Below are 20,483 nucleotides of genomic sequence, written 5' to 3'. Positions count from 1 at the left end.
CGGTAAGTAAACAAAATTCCCTTCTTTTCCATCTGAATTCTGTGGCCCTCAACTTGACTAGGTGGCCATTGGTCCCTGACTCCTAGAGTCTTCAGGGTTATCTCAGGATGTCATTGCCACCACGAGACAAGCCAGGAAGCCAACATCCGCCAAGATCTATTACAGGTCTTGGCAAGTCTTTCTATCCTGGTGCGCTGATAACGGCTTTCCTCCATGGCCATTTGCCTTACCCACATTCCTTTCATTCCTACAATTTGGAATGGACAAGGGTTTGTCCCTCGGATCTCTCTCTAGGGCCAAGTATCCACGCTCTCCGTGTTTTTCTTTCAAAAGCGTCTAGCCAGGCTTCCGCAGGTCCGCACGTTCCTGCAGGGGGTCTGCCACATGGTCCCACCTTACAAACGTCCGTTGGAACCCTGGGATCTTAGCAGAGTCCTGACGACTCTTCAAAAGCCGCCGTTTGAGCTGTTGCGGGATGTCTCTCTCTCCCGTCTTTCGCAGAAGGTGGCCTTCCTGGTGACAGTCATTTCTCTTCAGAGAGTGTCTGAGCTTGCGGCGCTGTCATGCAAGGCTCCCTTCCGGGTTTTCCACCAGGATAAGGTGGTTCTTCGTCCTGTCCCGGAATTTCTCTCTAAGGTATCTCCTTTTCATCTAAATCAGGATATCTCCTTGCCTTCCTGTTGCCCTAATCCAATTCACCAGGGTGAAAAGGTTGTGCACTCTTTGGATCTAGCGAGAGCACTCCGGTTCTACGTGTCTCGCACGGCGCCCCTACGCCATTCGCATGCGCTTTTTGTCCTTGTCGCTGGCCAGCGTATGGAATCTCAGGCCTCCAAGTCGACCTTGGCTCGGTGGATCAAGGAACCGATTCTCGAGGCCTACCGTTCTTCGGAGCTTCCGCTCCCTTCAGGGCTGAAAGGCCATTCTACCAGAGCTGTAGGTGCGTCCTGGGCATTGCGGCACCGGGCAACGGTTCAGCAGGTGTGTCAGGCAGCTACGTGGTCTAGTCTGCACACTTTCACAAAGCACTATCAAGTGCATACCTATGCTTCGACAGACGCCAGTCTAGGTAGGTGAGTCCTTCAGACGGCGGTTGTCCACCTGTAACAGGGGGCCGTTTTCGGCTCTCTTTTATTGAGGTATTCTTTTACCCACCCAGGGACTGCTCTTGGACGTCCCAATTGTCTGGGTCTCCCAATGGAGCGACAAAGAAGAAGGGAATTTTGTTTACTTACCGTAAATTCCTTTTCTTCTAGCTCCTATTGGGAGACCCAGCACCCGCCCCTGTGCCCTTTGGGCTGGCTGTTCTGTTGGGTTATGGTCTTCAGTTCTCCGAACATCCTTCGGATTGAATTTACCCTAGACCAATTTATAAGTTTCCTCCTTCCTGCTTTTGCACCAAAACTGAGGAGCCCGTGGTCCACGGGAGGGTGTATAGGCAGAGGGGAGGGGTTACACTTTTTAAAGTGTAATACTTTGTGTGGCCTCCGGAGGCAGAAGCTATACACCCAATTGTCTGGGTCTCCCAATAGGAGCTAGAAGAAAAGGAATTTACGGTAAGTAAGCAAAATTCCCTTCTTTTCAGTTGGATCGGTTACTAATACAAAGCTCCAGACCCTCTGCTTAACTTCAGACTGGCAAGGAGCTACATAATCCTGCTGTTCTTGAAGACACCACTTGGGGGAGCTCACTGCATTCAAATTTTAGTGAGATGAGTCTGAATCTGTATGCAGTGAGCTCCCCCTAATGGTGGCTTTGGGTAGAATGTCATCATGTAGCTCTATGGCAAAATGAGGCGAGTTGAGGATTTGGAGCCTTTTAATGTGGAAGGATTGCAATTATCTGATTCATTATGAACGAATCAACGCTGTATTTTATACCTAAAAAATGGACCAGTAACATTCAAGATTGGAGGCTTATACTGGAATGTTATTTCTTGAGCCGGTATTAGCCTAAGGGGATGTGACTGTAAAAAAAATAAATAATTTACAAACTATTTGCATCCAAAAATTGAGCTAGTTTGGATTTTTGGTGACAGTTATGTTATCTTCTACAAGATGATCACATTGACTATCATTAAATTTAAGGCTGCACAATAATTACTGCTAAAAGCCCCGTCCTCGTTGCCTTGCTGGCTCTATGCAGAATATAAGGCCGGGGAGGGGATGTGATGCTTCGATCTTTGACCCTGTCTGTTCTGTATTCTACAGAGACCAGTTATGGGAGGGCTGGGAAGGATAACGCTACTCCTGAAAGACTCTTCCTATGAACTTGAAGCATTGTTAACACTTGGAAGACTTTCTTCAGGATTCCTGGACTGTGGGCCCTGCGAGTAGATAGTCTGCGGAGGACACATGTGACTAATCACCCACCAGAGGTGCAGATTCCTCTATAAAAACTCCACTTTTGCACCAGTAACTTTTGTTTTTCGCCTCATACGCTCCTGCTGCCAGAATGGGGAAGAGAATCCTACAGACGCCACTATAATGCCCGGAGCTGACGAGACGTAGAGTACCGAGCGTTCACCAGTGTGGGCGATACCTCTTCTACAGAGACCTGGGGGGACAATGATACCACAGCTTGGGAGGGGAGCAGACCCCCATAACACAGGCAGACGAGATGTAAATAGCCACCAGCGCTGGGCTACGACGAGAGATCACAAGATTAAACGCAAAGAGACTTCACCCGTGATTCAGTGGTTAATTCTTGATACATAATAAAGTTTCATAACTGATTTTTACCTGGTGGTGATCGGTGCAGAACATGATCGGATTTGTCACACTTCACTTTCTAATAGGAAAATTGCGCCAATATGTCAGGCCACGGTTCAGATATCGCTGGCAATATTTCCAGGATGAGTCGATTACACACCGCAGCCGTCTCTACAATAAGATGCACTGTATCCTGAAGCTTGTGACCTGATTCCTGCGGTGGAGGTATTTTGAGAGAATCCATGCAAAATAAAAGATATAGCCAAGACACTCAGCAAATGCCCCCATTCTTTACACTGCTGCCGTATTCATAAAGCAAAATGGTATCCCTGAAGACCTTCAACTTCTTAGGGTGTACTTTAATACCCACCCATAGACTCCTCCCTAATTCACTGGCCAATTTGGCTTCTCTGGTATAATTGGGGTCTTCTGGCCTATATGACTTGGAGCTGCTGTCATGTCCCGATGTACGGTTTTGTGCTGTTTTGTTTTTTTTATTTTTTGTACATTTATTTATTTTACTCATATAGCGCTGTTAATTCTTCAGCGCTTTACAGAGATCATCATCACTGTCCCCATTGCGGCTCACAATCTACATTCCCTATTAGTCTTTGTGTGGGTTTCTTCCAGGTTCTCCAGTTTCCTCCCACACTCCATACATGAGAAGAACATACAGACTCCTTGCAGAATACATAGTTATATAGGTTGAAAAAAGACCTAGGTCCATCTAGTTCAACCTTCCTCTACCAATTACATTTCGTCACTAAATCATTTATAACTGACAATGTTTTGTGTACTGAGGAAATCATCCAGCCCTTTTTTAAAAGCTGTTATAGTATCAGCCATTACTACCTCTTGTGGTAGGGCATTCCACAGTCTGACTGCTCTAACTGTAAAGAACCCTTTCCCATTCAGCTGCCGGAATCACTTTTCTTCCACTCGCAGTGAATGCCTCCTGCTTCTTAGTATTGTCTTTGGAAGGAAAGTCTTGTGCCAGTCCTTTGTACTGACCACACATTTATTTATACATATAAATGAGATCTCCACTGAGACATCTTTAATCTAAGCTAAACAAATCCAACATTTCCAACCTCTCATCTTGTGGGAGGACTTCCATTCCTTGTCCGCCTTTGAACTGACTCTAACTTCTGAATGTCCTTTTTAAAATATGGAACCCAAAACTGTATCCCATATTCCAGATGTGGCCTTACAAGTGATTTATAGAGGGATAACAATACGTTGGAATGACAGGATCTAATCTCTTTTTATACACCCTAAAAGCTTTTTTGCTTTTGCAGCTGCTGCTTGACATTGAGTGCTGCTGCTCAGCTTATTTGTAATGAGAATACCAAAGTCCTTTTCCTGTTCTGTAATACTGAGTTTACTGCCATTTAATGTATACGCAGCAATAGGATTACTCCATCCTAGGTGCATTACTTTTTATTTATCAACATTAAATCTCATTTGCCAAGTATCTGCCCATTCAGACATCCAGATCCTTTTGTAATATTGTACTATCAAAGTCAGTTTTTTAATATCCTACATAGTTTGGTGTCGTCACTCTCAATCCCATCCAAAAGGTCACTAATAAAGAGATTAAAAAGAATCGGTCCTAGCACAGATCCCTGCGGCACCCCACTGCTGACTATAGCCCAATTAGAGAATGTACCATTTATGACTACTCCTTGTTTCCTATCTTTTAGCCAATTCCTTACCCATTGGCATATAGTTTCCCCTAGTCCTTGCTTCTGGAGCTTCAGTATAAGGCTATTATGTGGTACAGTATCAAATGCCTGTGAAAAGCCCAAATAAATCACATCAGCTGCATTACCAATATCCAGATTTGCACTTGCCTCCTCATAGAAGCCCAACATGTTGATTAGACACGACTTATCTTTCATGAATCCATGCTGGTTATCAGTTATATTGTTTTCTCTAATATATTTTTGCTTGTCATCTCTTAAAATACCTTCTAAAACAATGCACACCACTGATGTCAGACTTACTAGACGGTAGTTGCCTGGATCCACCCTCTTACCTTTCTTAAGTATCGGTACCACGTCAGCCCCACCTTTTTACAAGAGCCAGAATTTTATTTTTCCTCCGGCATAGCTGTAGCAGGCTTTGATTGTTGAGGGACATGTTATAGTTTAAATAACACCATTCATCTCCCCAAATAATTTACTAAGAAATAGTACAAAAAAAAGTGGTTAACTAGTGAACAAAAAAGTTGAGTGATTTGTTTTCACTGCATGTATTGTGCTGTAAAAATTATCTGCCGACCTATTTCTTCAGGGCAGGATAGTAAAAAGAAAATTAAACCCATTACATTTTTTATTCCCTACACCTGTATAAATTATGTGCTGTAAGCAGAGTTATCTACTCACCGTTCTCCCCAGGTTTCCAGCGCCGCTCCTCCTCTTAGGCCTTTTTCACACATCCGTGCATTAAACACACGTGTGACAGTCCGTGAGGAAAGTACGTAAGGCCATCCGTGTGTCCTACGTGTGCTGTCCGTGGGACATCCGCATAGCAAACGGACAGCATGAGGTCATCTACTTACCTGTCTCCAGCGCTGCTGCTTCTGGGTCCACGGTCAGTGCAGTGTATATGCATGAGCTTAATAAGCAGGTAAAAAAAAAAATTGTGTGCGTTCACAGACCTGCATCTCCTGGCTGAAAACAACTTTTTTAGCCAAGTCATGCATATTTGGTGCTGAAATTTATACACCATATTCCTGCACCCATTTTTCTTCTCCTGGCAAAAAGATGCAGATTGGGTACAGGAATATGGTGTATAAATTTCAGGACCAAATCTTCATCTCTTGCCAAAAAAACCTAAAACACTGTTTCCTCCCAGGAGATGCAGGTCTGTGAACTCAGTGACCTCACCTCCGGTAAGGTCACTGAGTTTAATGCGGTTACAAGTGGCGTACCATGGAAACCTCCAGCTGTGACCGCAAATAAACTGAGTGATGTCACCACTCATCCCTGCAGGTCAGTCAGTCTCTGCCTGAAGCCACAGTGTGCGGTCATGTTCTGTGCCCGTGCGCTGTGACTTTAGTATGTATATAGCAGAGATGGAATCGTCGTGGGACCCTGTGTCAATTACGTCGAAACTGGGTCTTTGGTGTTTATAAAAGGATGAAAGAGGATGGGGTTTTTTTGTATTTTATTTCAAATAAAGTAATTTTCTTTGTCGCTCCATTGGGAGACCCAGACAATTGGGTGTATAGGCTATGCCTCCGGAGGCCGCACAAAGTATTACACTTAAAAGTGTTAGGCCCCTCCCCTTCTGCCTATACACCCCCCGTGCTCCCACGGGCTCCTCAGTTTTTTGCTTTGTGCGAAGGAGGTCAGACACGCACGCACAGCTCCACAGATTGGTCAGCAGCAGCTGCTGATTATATCGGATGGAAGAAAAGTGGGCCCATATAGGGCCCCCAGCATGCTCCCTTCTCACCCCACTCTTGTCGGTGGTGTAGTTAAGGTTGAGGTATCCATTGCGGGTACGGAGGCTGGAGCCCACATGCTGCTTTCCTTCCCCATCCCCCTCAGGGCTCTGGTGAAGTGGGATCCTATCGGTCTCCAGGCACTGAGACCGTGCTTCATCCACAACTCCTGGGAGACTGCTGGATAGGAGCCGGGTATCGTTCAGGGACATGGCCCTGCTACTTGGAGGTACTCTGTGTTCCCGTGGGGACCGCGCACAGCAACACTCCAGCATTGCTGGGTGTGCTAGTGCACCGGGGACCGCGGCGCTGACCGGGTTAATATGTGCCATTACACACTCAGCGCTGCTGAGTGTGTTTATGTATAGGGACTGCCGCACTAACCGCCGCTGCCAGGGAAACACTGCGGCGCGGCTGGGACTTGTAGTGCACCGGGGACTTTGGCGCCGGCCGCGCTTTTACGGCGGCCGCGTTTATTACTAGAGTCCCCGGCTTTTTGCGGCCTAGTTTCCTTTCCTCCCGCCCACAGCCCTGACAGGCAGGGGAAGGGCGGGACGCTGCACAGAACGAGCAGCACTGAGGGCTGGAGCATGCTTTGCATACTCCACTCCCCTCACTGTGCACAGTGCAGGCACCAGCTCCCGCACTTTCTGAGCCACGCCCACGGCTCCCACCTCTCCTCAGGACGCCGGCAGCCATTCCTGTCAGCTCCTTGGACGCTACAGAGGGGGACAAAGTCTGGGAGACTCAGGCAGGGACTCTGGTGGCCTCACAACCGCTTTAGGCGGGTGGTAAGCAGCACCTGTGGTGCTAGCCCCATTGTGCAGTAGTGTAACATTATATGTTTATGGTATACATATTTTACACTGTATGGTGCACAGTTGATTTCTGGCTATATACCCTATTGTGTTACTCAGGGAAGATAATAGCATGGCGCCCACGAAAGGCAGGGGTGCCAAAACACAGGCTTATTATGCTGCCTGCGCCGCATGTATGACCCCGCTACCGGCAGGTTCCACTGACCCTCATTGTGTGCACTGTTCGGCCCCTGTGGCACTTACTCAGCTAGAGCCTCTGCTAAGGGGGGCCCAGGGGGAGCCACCTGCTGACACTGTTCAGGTGACGGGGACAGAGTTTGCAAAACTCTCTGAGACTATGGCTAAGATACTAGAAGCCTTGCAGTCCAGGCCGGTATCTCAGCACAGGGACTCTGTTGAATCTTTGTCCCCTGGCCCACCTCAGTTGGACCAACAATGTCCTCCTGGGGTGTCTCATGGATCCCAGGCTGACGGTTCTGACACAGACCCCGGCCCCAGACCGACTAAGCGAGCTCGCTTGACAATTCCCTTGACATCCTCATATTGTTCAGGGTCTCAGCGGGGGGGAATCTCTAGTTGATGATGCGGACACAGCTGATCAGGATTCTGATCCTGAGGCCGCTCTCAATCTTGATACTCCGGACGGGGACGCCATAGTGAACGACCTTATTGCGTCCATCAATCGTATGTTGGATATTTCTCCCTCAGCTCCTCCGGTGGAGGAGTCAGCTTCACAGCAGGAGAAATTCCGTTTCAGGTTTCCCAAGCGTACACCGAGTATGTTTCTGGACCACTCTGATTTCAGAGAGGCAGTCCAGAATCACCATGCTTGTCCAGATAGGCGTTTTTCTAAGCGCCTTAAGGATACACGTTATCCCTTTCCCCCTGACGTGGTCAAAAGTTGGGCTCAGTGTCCCAAAGTGGATCCTCCAATCTCCAGACTGGCAGCTAGATCCATACTTGCAGTGGAAGACGGGGCTTCACTCAAAGATGCCACTGACAGGCAGATGGAGCTCTGGTTGAAATCCATCTATGAAGCTATCGGCGCTTCTTTTGCCCCAGCATTCGCAGCCGTATGGGCGCTGCAAGCTATCTCAGCAGGTCAAGCGCAAATCGACGCAGCCACACGCACGTCCGCGCCACAGGTGGCGTCCATAACCACACAGACTTCGGCATTTGCGTCTTACGCTATTAATGCTGTTCTGGACTCTGCGAGCCGTACGGCGGTTGCAGCCGCCAATTCGGTGGTACTCCGCAGGGCCTTGTGGCTACGGGAATGGAAGGCAGATTCTGTTTCCAAAAAGCGCTTAACCAGTTTGCCAATTTCTGCCAACCGATTGTTTGGCGAGCGTTTGGATGAAATCATCAAACAATCCAAGGGAAAGGATACATCCTTACCCCAGCCCAAACCGAAAATACCCCAACAGAGGAGGGGGCAGTCGAGTTTTCGGTCCTTTCGGGGCGCGGGCAGGTCCCAATTCTCCTCGTCCACAAGGCCTCAGAAAGATCAAAGGAACTCTGATGCATGGCGGTCTAAGTCACGTCCTAAAAAGGCCACCGGAGGTGCCGCTACCAAAGCGGCTTCCTCATGACTTTCGGCCTCCCCACTCCGCATCTTCGGTCGGTGGCAGGCTCTCCCGCTTTTGCGACACCTGGCTGCCACGGGTAAAAGACCGTTGGGTGAGAGACATTCTGTCTCACGGTTACAAGATAGAGTTCACCTCTCGTCCCCCGACTCGATTCTTCAGGTCATCCCCGCCTCCCGAGCGAGCCGAGGCTCTTCTGCAGGCGCTGGGCACTCTGAAGGCAGAAGGAGTGGTGGTCCCTGTTCCTATTCAGCAACAGGGTCACGGTTTTTACTCCAACTTGTTTGTGGTCCCAAAGAAGGACGGGTCTTTCCGTCCTGTCCTGGACCTGAAACTTCTCAACAAACACGTAAAGACCAGGCGGTTCCGGATGGAATCCCTCCGCTCTGTCATCGCCTCAATGTCCCAAGGAGATTTCCTTGCATCGATCGATATCAAGGATGCATATCTCCACGTACCGATTGCTCCAGAGCACCAGCGCTTCGCCATAGAAAACGAACACCTGCAGTTCGTGGCACTGCCGTTCGGCCTGGCAACAGCCCCACGGGTTTTCACCAAGGTTATGGCTACTGTAGTAGCGGTCCTCCACTCTCAGGGTCACTCGGTGATCCCGTACTTGGACGATCTGTTGATCAAGGCACCCTCTCTAGAGGCATGCCAACACAGCCTCGACGCTACCCTGGAGACTCTCCAGAGTTTCGGGTGGATCATCAATTTTCCAAAGTCAAATCTGACACCGGCCCAATCGCTGACATATCTTGGCATGGAGTTTCATACCCTCTCAGCGATAGTGAAGCTTCCACTGATCAAGCAGCGGTCACTTCAGACAGGGGTACAATCTCTCCTTCAAGGCCAGTCACACCCCTTGAGGCGCCTCATGCACTTCCTGGGGAAGATGGTGGCAGCAATGGAGGCAGTTCCTTTCGCGCAGTTTCACCTGCGTCCACTTCAATGGGACATCCTACGCAAATGGGACAGGAAGCCGACGTCCCTCGACAGGAACGTCTCCCTCTCTCAGGCGACCAAAGCTTCCCTTCGGTGGTGGCTTCTTCCCACTTCATTATCGAAGGGGAAATCCTTCCTTCCCCCATCCTGGGAGGTGGTCACGACGGACGCGAGTCTGTCAGGGTGGGGAGCGGTTTTTCTCCACCACAGGGCTCAGGGTACGTGGACCCAGCAAGAGTCCTCGCTTCAGATCAATGTTCTGGAAATACGGGCAGTGTATCTTGCCCTGAAGGCGTTCCAGCAGTGGCTGGAGGGCAAGCAGATCAGAATTCAGTCGGACAATTCCACAGCGGTGGCATACATCAATCACCAAGGCGGCACACGCAGTCGGCAAGCCTTCCAGGAAGTCCGGCGGATTTTGATGTGGGTGGAAGCCACGGCCTCCACCATCTCTGCAGTTCACATTCCAGGCGTGGAAAACTGGGAAGCAGACTATCTCAGTCGCCAGGGCATGGACGCAGGGGAATGGTCCCTTCACCCTGACGTGTTTCAGGAGATCTGTTGCCGCTGGGGGGTGCCGGACGTCGACCTCATGGCGTCCCGGCACAACAACAAGGTACCGGTGTTCATGGCACGGTCTCAAGATCCCAGAGCTCTGGCGGCAGACGCCTTAGTTCAGGATTGGTCGCAGTTTCAGCTCCCTTATGTGTTTCCTCCGCTGGCACTGTTGCCCAGAGTGTTACGCAAGATCAGGGCCGACTGCCGCCGCGTTATCCTCGTCGCTCCAGACTGGCCGAGGCGGTCGTGGTACCCGGATCTGTGGCATCTCACGGTCGGCCAACCGTGGGCACTACCAGACCGACCAGACTTGCTATCTCAAGGGCCGTTTTTCCATCTGAATTCTGCGGCCCTCAACCTGACTGTGTGGCCATTGAGTCCTGGATCCTAGCGTCTTCAGGGTTATCTCAAGACGTCATTGCCACTATGAGACAGGCTAGGAAACCAACGTCCGCCAAGATCTACCACAGGACGTGGAAAATTTTCCTGTCGTGGTGCTCTGCTCAGGGTTTTTCTCCCTGGCCTTTTGCCTTGCCCACTTTTCTGTCCTTCCTTCAATCTGGACTGGAAAAGGGTTTGTCGCTCGGCTCCCTTAAGGGACAAGTCTCAGCGCTCTCTGTGTTTTTCCAGAAGCGCCTAGCCAGACTTCCACAGGTACGCACGTTCCTGCAGGGGGTTTGTCATATCGTTCCTCCTTACAAGCGGCCGTTAGAACCCTGGGATCTGAACAGGGTGCTGCTGGTTCTTCAGAAACCACCATTCGAGCCAATGAGAGATATTTCTCTCTCACGCCTTTCGCAGAAAGTGGTTTTTCTAGTAGCAGTCACTTCACTTCGGAGAGTGTCTGAGCTAGCAGCGCTGTCATGCAAAGCCCCTTTCCTGGTTTTTCACCAGGACAAGGTGGTTCTGCGTCCGGTTCCGGAATTTCTCCCTAAGGTGGTATCCCCCTTTCATCTCAATCAGGATATCTCCTTACCTTCTTTTTGTCCTCATCCAGTTCACCAATGTGAAAAGGATTTGCACTTGTTAGATCTGGTGAGAGCACTCAGACTCTACATTTCTCGTACGGCGCCCCTGCGCCGCTCGGATGCACTCTTTGTCCTTGTCGCTGGCCAGCGTAAAGGGTCACAGGCTTCCAAATCAACCTTGGCTCGGTGGATCAAGGAGCCAATTCTCGAAGCCTACCGTTCGGCTGGGCTTCCGGTTCCCTCAGGGCTGAAGGCCCATTCTACCAGAGCCGTGGGCGCGTCCTGGGCTTTGAGGCACCAGGCTACGGCTCAGCAGGTGTGTCAGGCGGCTACCTGGTCGAGCCTGCACACTTTCACGAAACACTATCAGGTGCATACCTATGCTTCGGCGGATGCCAGCCTAGGTAGACGAGTCCTTCAGGCGGCGGTTGCCCACCTGTAGGAAGAGGCCGTTTTACGGCTCTCTTACAAGGTATTATTTTACCCACCCAGGGACTGCTTTTGGACGTCCCAATTGTCTGGGTCTCCCAATGGAGCGACAAAGAAGAAGGGAATTTTGTTTACTTACCGTAAATTCCTTTTCTTCTAGCTCCAATTGGGAGACCAAGCGCCCGCCCCTGTTTTTTTGTGTACACATGTTGTTCATGTTGAATGGTTTCAGTTCTCCGATATTCCTTCGGATTGAAGTTACTTTAAACCAGTTTATAATTCTTTTTCCTCCTTCTTGCTTTTGCACCAAAACTGAGGAGCCCGTGGGAGCACGGGGGGTGTATAGGCAAAAGGGGAGGGGCTTAACACTTTTAAGTGTAATACTTTGTGCGGCCTCCGGAGGCATAGCCTATACACCCAATTGTCTGGGTCTCCCAATTGGAGCTAGAAGAAAAGGAATTTACGGTAAGTAAACAAAATTCCCTTCTTTTGGTGTTTGTGTTTTATTTTCACTTATAGATTAATAAAGTGGATGGTCTCAGATGCCTTCCATTACTAATCTAGGGCTTAGTGGCAGCTGTGAGCGGTTAGTAACCCCTAAAATTACCTCAATTGCAACCGAATCAAGGCAATCGGGATGAGCCGGGAAAAGTGCTGGAACTGTCACATCAATGCGACAATCGATGCGACAATTCTGGGCGGCTGCAGGCTGCTACTTTTTAGGCTTTTTGGGGGCTCAATAACCATGAGCCTCCCTTGCCTGAGAATATCTGCCCCAGCTGTCAACTTTATCATGGCTGGGTATCAAAATTGGGGAGGGTGGGTACGCATACCATTTTTTTTAAAACTTTAAAAAATGTATTTTTTCCTCTTATTTTGATACACAGCCAAGCTAAGCGCAGGGCTAGAGGCTGTAGCCTGTAGCCGTATGCTTTATCTGTACTGGGTATCCTAATATGGGTGGGACCCTATGCCAATTTTATTTATTTACTTATTTTTACACCACGATAGAAATACAATGTTTGTGATTCCATGCAATCACACATGCTGTCACACAGGGTGGAGGTGCGGTCTGACTAACCAACCACAGATGCCAGGACTGCCGGAGGTGGGGGAAGCAGAGTGTATGCTGATCAGCCATGGAAGTAGTGTTAGTCGCGCGCAGACTGGTAAGTATAACGCACCTGCTCTAATCCCCTTAGGCTTTTCTATCACCATTTTAAAGTGCACACAGACTTATATGTGGATTGGCGTCCAGGTAGATAGCCGGAACTAATTCCGGGCCCAAACTGTTTTTTTTTTTTTTTGTTGGTTTTTTTTTTTTTTTTTTTAAAAAGTAAATAAAATCCGGTTGGACCCACTGATCCCTAATGTCTGCGGGTTCACGCATTGCTAGTAGCCAGGAGATGCAGTTTTGGTGTATAAATGTCAGTACCAAAACTGAATTTTCTTGCAAAAAAGCGCAACAATATCGCATCGAAACCGCATCACGTTGAGATGCGGGGTTTTTTTTTACCAAAAGATGCAGATTTGGTGTTTAAATTTCAGCACTAAATCTGCATCGCCTGTCAAAATATTGCATCAAATCGCGTTTTGATGCAGGGTTTGGGGGTTTTTTGCCAGGAGATGCAGTATTTGTGCAGGAATTTAGTGTATAAATTTCAGCACCATATCTGCATCTCTTGGCAAGAAAAACGCAGAGATGCAGGTCTCATTGAAACTCAGTTCACCTGAGGTGAGGTCACTGAGTTCAATGAAGTTACCTGAGGTCAGTTTACCTGCAGTCACAGGTGGTTTACTGTTGGAATCTCCAGCTGTGACCACAAATAAACTGAGTGATGTTACCGCTCACAGCTGCGTCTCAGTCAGTTTCTGGCTGAAGCAACAGCGTAAGGTCATGTTGTGTGCCCGCGCGCTGTGACTTCAGTATGTAGCAGAGCCAGGATCATTTTGGGACTTTGTGTGGATTACATGGGAAATGTAAACAAATTGAAGAGCGAGGGTGTAGTTTATCTAATATATAAAGCCATGTTCGTTAAAGGAATCTGCACCGTTGCATTTACAATCACGAAATTTTGCACAGACAACGCATTTGATTCAGGAACATCGTAGAGGTAATATGATATCGGTGGAGAGAAAGACTGATAGACAAAGACAGACAGATAAAGAGACAGACAGAGACAGGGAAAGAGACAGACACAGACAGACCGGGAAAGAGGCTGTTACTATCCCGGGCAACGCTTGGTACTACAGCTAGTTTAAAATAAAGGGGAAAACCACACACAAACACCTGTTATGTTAAAAATAGTCACATTTTATTTTCTAACTGTTCTCAGTATTTACTTGCAGGGTATAAGCATTCATCCATACAGGACCAATTTGGCACAGATTTCACCATTAACAACTGCTGCTTATATGCAATGTAAATTTACGATGATCTTTCTCTCCAGATGACAAATCCCTTCTATGTTTACAGTATCAGTAAAAGTGTATGGAACTAACTTACTGTATCTATAGTTCAAATATATACAGCCAACACAATGTAACAAACCCTCAGCTGTAATAGTATTTTTCCAGGAGAGGTTTTCTAAAAAAAAAAAACATGACGTGAGGTCAGGAGCGCCCTCTATGGGTCTTTGCTATAATGACACCTGTTTATGAGGGAGAGGATATGACAGTAATATATTCATGTATTATACGTACACATGTGTGTATATATATATATACACACACACACACACACACACCAAAAAGAATTGTACTAGATAATTTCAATAACCCTTATCTTATAGGTGTTTGGGAGTTAGGTCTTCAGTATCAGATCGGTAGGGATCCAAACAGCCCCCGCTAATCAGCTGATGCAGACAGATGTAAGCGATGCAAGAAACAAAAGACTACAAGTACTGTACTCTGAACAATGCACTCTGCTAAAATCAGCTGATTCATAGGAGGGTCAGATCCATACTGATCTCCTTAATTTGCAAGTCCAGACAAACCTCCTAACTTGTATTGAACTGATCTTGAGTCTAAAGCTGGGTTCACACATAGCGACAACGACATCGCTGTTACGTCACCATTTTCTGTGACGTAACAGCGACCTTGTAAGTCGCTGTTATGATCGCTGCTTAGCTGTCAAACACAGCGACGCAGCAGCGATCATAACGTCGCTACATGTACAGAGAGCAGGGAGCCGCGCACACTGCTTAGCGCTGGCTCCTTGCTCTCCTAGCTACAGTACACATCGGGTTAATTAACCCAATGTGTACTGCAGCTACATGTCACAGTGCAGAGAGCAGGGAGCCGCGCACACTGCTTAGCGCTGGCTCCTTGCTCTCCTAGCTACAGTACACATAGGGTTAATTACCCGATGCGTACTGCAGCTACATGTGCACAGAGCAGGAGCCGGCACTAGCAGCGTGAGAGCGGCGGAGGCTGGTAACGAAGGTAAATATCGGGTAACCAGGGAAAGGTCTTCCCTTGGTTACCCGATGTTTACAGTGGTTACAGCTTTCCGCAGCTGCCAGACGCCGGCTCCTGCTCCCTGCTCGCTTCATTTCGTCGCTCTCTCGCTGTCACACACAGCGATGTGTGCTTCACAGCGGGAGAGCGACGACGAAAAAATGAAGCAGGACATTCAGCAACGAGCAACGACCTCACAGCAGGGGCCAGCTCGTTGCTGGATGTCACACACAGCGACAGCGACGGGACGTCGCTGCAACGTCACAGAAAATGGTGACGTAGCAGCGACGTCGTTGTCGCTGTGTGTGACACCACCTTTAGGCTGCTTTCACACTTCCGTTTTTTGTTGTTTTTTTTTTCATCAGTTGCATGAGTGTGTGTGTGTGTTTTCATAACCTGACGTTCATATAAGCTGGATCTGGGCATGCCCAGAATAAAAAGACGGATCAGTTGCCGGATTGCATCATTCCACGGATACAAAGCCCATTGGCTTTCATTATGAGATAGGATGGACGCCGACGCATCCGTCGCAATCCGTTTTTTTGCCACTGGAAAAAAACTTTACATTCAGCGTTGCTCCCGCCTGACTGTCAGTCAGTAAACGACTGATCCGTCATGCGGCGGATGCAACGTAGGACCATCCGTCACAATCTGTCGCTATTAGAAGTCTTTGGGGATACAACGGATTCCTGCAAAATATTTTGCAGGATACCGTATTTCCTCAAGGCGATGGATTGTAACTGAAGGAAAAAAAACGAAAGTGTGAAAGCAGCCTTAGGTTGAGTAAGGCTATGTGCCCACGGGAGATTAAACCTGTGGATTTATCTGCGGATTTTCAGGATTTTCCAGATAAATCCACAGGTTTCATCATGTACAGACACTAACCATGTTATCCTATGGGACATGTGGAGTGCTGTGTCCATGCTGCGGATACGTGCAGCTGCGGAACATGCTGCGGATGTCCCGCAGCCGCACGTAATTGCATGACAATTCTTTCTGCGGAAATACCTGCGGAAACCCCGGCCCTCCACTATGGAGATAGGGCTGGGACTTTCGCAGGTAATCCGCAGGAATGTCCGCAGGTTTACCGCAGCTATTTCGCTGTACTACCGCAGCTATTAAATAGCTGCGGATTCCAGCGAACAGCTGCGGGAAACCTGCGGCCGTACCTGCGGATATATCTGCAGGTGCGAGCTCCCGTGGGCACATAGCCTTAACATATCCAGTAATCATATGTTAGAACAGATCCTGCAGCAATCTGTTGTCAAAAAAGTTCTACACACACACACCTTTCCTGTCAGTTTTGAAAGAATTGTTTTTTTTTGTTTGTTTGTTTTTTGCAGTATTCTTTTTTTTTTTTTATTTAACCTGGGTGTCTATGGAAAATGGATCTGTTAACTGATTGCTATTTAGTCAATGGTTTTTCTTTGATTTGTAAAGAATCTGTTTTTTGCTTATTTATCTTCCAATCGGATGTTATCTGTTCTCCATTGCCTCCAATGTTAAAACGAAAAAACATCCTGCAACAATCAATTTTTCAAAACTGACAAACAAAAATGTTTGCACAACTTTTATTGCCAACAAATTGCTGCTGGATCCGTTCAGACGGAGGAGTACTGGACATGTGAGCGTAGTTAAGGGGAGTTCTCAGGGTTCCCATCCAGCACCTTTTACCCTCAGTCTCTTTAGCAAGATAGTGGTCATCTTGGAGGTGTGTTTGAAGATGTTATGTTAGAATACGAAGCGAAGCGATCATGCTTTGCTTCAGTATGTCACAGAACATGTTGACATTCTTGGATCCCTCAAAGGAATGTAACTTCCCACAGCCAGCAGCACTCATGCAGCCCCAAACCATGATGCGTTTCACCACCATGCTTCACTATAGGCAAGACACACTTGTCTTTGTACTTCTCACCTAGTTGCTGTCACTCATGGTTCACAAAATCTGAACCAAATAAATTGACGAGTAGAGATGAGCGATGTTCGCCAATTTCATGTTCGAGTGATTTTGGGGGGTGTTCGAGATGTTCGACGAAGTTCGGCAGTTTGAGTTACGTTAGAGAACGGTTCGAGCACCAAAAACGTGGCTTTTCACAGTAAGGCTATGTGCACACGTTGCTGTCTGCATGCGTCCTGCTTCCCCAGCACAATCCCTCTCTCTTTCCTACTCACCGATCAAGGGCGCCTCGCTGCACGGCTGTCACAAATTTGCGGTGTCTTTTCCTCTTTTGAAAATGGTTGCCGCTTCATTATTCAATTAGTAATTCCATGCTTTTCCCGCACATCGGCGCCCATGCTTGGGTGCAGGCAGTCAGACACGCCCCCACAATGAGTGACAGCTGTCTCACTGCAACCAATCACAGCCGTCAGTGGGCGGGTCTATAATGTGCAGTAAAATAAATAAATAAAAAAAAAACTGCGGTCCCCCCCATATTTGATACCAGCCAGGATAAAGCCACACAGCTGGAGGCTGGTCTTGTCAGGATGGAGAGCACCACGTTATCGGGAGACCACCACCCTAACAATATCACCCAGCAACCGCCCGGAATTGCCACATCCATTAGATGCAACAGTCCCAGGAATCCACCCAGCTCATCCTGAATTGCCCTGGTGCAGTGGCAATCGGGGTAATAAGAGGTTAATCATGACAAGCGTCTCCCCGAGACACCTTCCATGATCAACCTGAAAGTGAAAGTAAAGAAACACACATAGCGAAAAATCCTTTATTTGGAATAAAAGACAAAAAAAACCCATCCTTTTTCACCATTTTATTAAAATCCCCAAATACTCCTCCAGGTCCAAAGTAATCCACACGACACTGTCAGCTCTGCTACATGAAGATGCAGCAGCACCGTAGAATACGATCGCGGTGTCCTCTCCACGTAGCACATGAAGAGAATCGCGCTGTCACCTCAGACTTCAGTTTGCTTTGCAGACCTCAAGATAACGAAATCTGGGGGCGTGGCCTGCACGCTGATGGCGACGGCTGCTTGAAGGAGAGCTCTGTGCTGACAGCAGGATAAACCGGCTCTTATCAGCTCACAGATAACAGGATTACCAGCTACAGGAGGTGTGAGTAACCCCAGCCCCCAGCTATGCCTAAGGGGAGACCTAAAAAAACTGGCACTCCAGCCAAACTGACAGACTTCCCCCTGGATAGGGATCTCTCCTCACCAAGCAAGATGGCTTCCCACTCAGCTTCTTCCCACTCCTCACAGGGAGAAACAGGCTGCTTGAGAGGCTGCACAGCCATTCCTCTGACAGAGGAAACAATGCAAGCTCTGCTGAAAACGCTGAGGGCTTCCTTGCAGGCTGATCTCAGAGAAATAGTAAGAGAGCTGAAGGAAGAGATCAGGTCTCTAGGGGTTCGCACAGAGCATGTAGAAACTAAAATGGCTGAATTTGCAACATCACATAACAATCTGATAGATGCTAACACAGCTTTGGAAAAGGAGGTGGAGGCACTAAAACTTAAAATCAGTGATATAGAGGACAGATCCCGAAGAAATAACCTAAAAATCAGAGGGATTCCCTCATCAGTAGCAGATAAAGACCTCCAGGAATACTTCCACAAGTTTCTGCAGCTTATACTCCCTGGATGGGACACCAGAGACCTGATAGTGGACAGGATTCATAGAGTCCCTAAAGCCAAAGGCATAGATCCAGCTCTGCCTAAAGATGTCCTGGCTAGACTTCATTTCTATAAAACAAAAGAAGCTGTGCTTCACACACTGAGGGGAAGTCCAGCCCTGCCAGACACTTTCATGGGACTAAAAATCTTCCCAGATCTTTCTGCTGCAACTCTTAATAAAAGAAGAGAATTTGCCCACCTTTCTAAACGCCTTAGAGATCAAGACATCAAGTACAAGTGGGGTTTTCCGGTGAAGATGATAATTTTCAAAGATGGAGGCACTCACATATGTCATACTCCTTCTCAGCTGGGCAAATTGCTGGATGACTGGGGAATAGCCCACCCACCAAACCCTGGTGGGCAGGAGAATCATAGAGGCCCTCCAGACAGGATTAACCCTGAATGGTCAGTAGCTTAGCTGGGACTCCTTCCTGCTTATGGCACCTGCTGTCCCTGCTCCTGTGACACGGGATGTCACGTAGCCCACCTGATGTTCTCGCCTATGGCGAGCGGTTATACACCGGGCACCCTACTCGGGGCAAACCGGTGTTGTTGGAATTTTTTTGTTTTTGTTCCTCTTCTCACAAATGTTCCTTAATTTTTTCTGGAAATTTCTCTCAATTCCTTGCTGGTCTAGCCCCTCTCATCCCTGATGGCGTTCCTAGGAATTCAAACCCCCCTGCGGCTCCAATATGAGAATTAAGATATTGTCTATTAATGTGAACGGACTCAACTCCCCAGCAAAAAGGTCAATGATGTGGAGAGAGGTGAAGGCATCTAACTGTGATATAGCGTGCATTCAGGAGACCCACCTTCTTTCCACAGATAATAAACGGCTACTTCATCCAAGCTTCCAACACACCTTTTTTGCTAATGACTCAAAAAAAAGAGGAGGAGTGGCCATTTTAATAAAGAACTCAGTGGCCTTTAAATTGATAAATGTCAGTTATGGAACGGATGGAAGATATATTATTTTGTCTTGTTATATCAACAGCGTCCCTTATACCTTGGCAACGGTCTACTCCCCAAATTCATCACAATTGACCTTTGCTAGGAAATTTTTCCAAGCATTCAAAGATACTGCCACAGGGGCGGAAATCATCTGTGGAGACTTTAATATACCTGTAATACGCTCCATGGATTGCTCCAACACCAGCATCCCACATGCTAAGGAACTTAAGCATCTCATCAATGAATTCCATTTTCATGACATCTGGAGATATTTGCACGCATCAGAAAGAGACTATACATTCTTCTCTTCCAGGCATCGCTCATACAGTAGAATTGATTTTTTTTTGGTCGACAGCAAATCTATAAGTAATTGTGTGGCAGCTGATATTGGTTTAATTACTTGGACAGATCATGCGCCGATCTCTTTGTTCAGGGTAGCTTTAATGTTCAAAATTTCCCTAGGTGGAGACTGAATACCAGCTTGCTTGGTAGGCAGAAGGTACATGATGAAGTAGAGTCAGTGTTAACAGAATATTTTAAACTTAATAATAATGGGGAAATTTCTGACGAGACCCTGTGGGCTGCTCATAAAGCCGTAGTCAGAGGGCAGCTCATAAAAATAGCCTCCATCCAAAAACGGAAAAAAGACGCAGATATTAAATATATATTAACCCGTATTCATCACCTTGAATCCCTGAATAAAGCCAAAGCATCCCCTAACTTGACTAAAGAAATTGTAACCCATAGATTCCAACTAAGATCCCTACTCCTGCAAAAATACGAACATAATCTTAAAAAAAAATAGATCGACATTTTATGCTATGGGGGATAGAGCGGGGTCCTTATTGGCAAGAAGGACGAAAAAACGTGAGATCCAATCTAAAATAGAATTCCTGAGGGACCCGAACGGAACAATCACTAGACATCCCATTGAAATAGCAGAAGCATTTGCGAAATACTATGAGGCCCTGTATAA

General features: G+C 47.6%; 1 protein-coding gene across 6 annotated transcripts in view; it reads left to right on the top strand.

Annotated features, from left to right (window-relative positions):
• SULF2 (sulfatase 2) overlaps positions 1–2,740 on the top strand; it is a 127,251-nt gene extending 124,511 nt beyond the window's left edge. For all 6 annotated transcript variants that reach the window (XM_075350640.1, XM_075350641.1, XM_075350636.1 and 3 more), the window contains one exon: positions 2,211–2,740. In XM_075350640.1, coding sequence (XP_075206755.1) covers positions 2,211–2,241 — 31 coding nt within the window. In that variant the 3' untranslated portion in view covers positions 2,242–2,740. The remainder of the gene's footprint in view (positions 1–2,210) is intronic.
• Positions 2,741–20,483: the final 17,743 nt, after the last annotated feature.

Source organism: Anomaloglossus baeobatrachus, chromosome 5, assembly GCF_048569485.1.
Source record: "Anomaloglossus baeobatrachus isolate aAnoBae1 chromosome 5, aAnoBae1.hap1, whole genome shotgun sequence".
NCBI classification, from domain to species: Eukaryota; Metazoa; Chordata; class Amphibia; order Anura; family Aromobatidae; genus Anomaloglossus; species Anomaloglossus baeobatrachus.
This window is presented reverse-complemented; position numbering and strand designations above follow the sequence as displayed.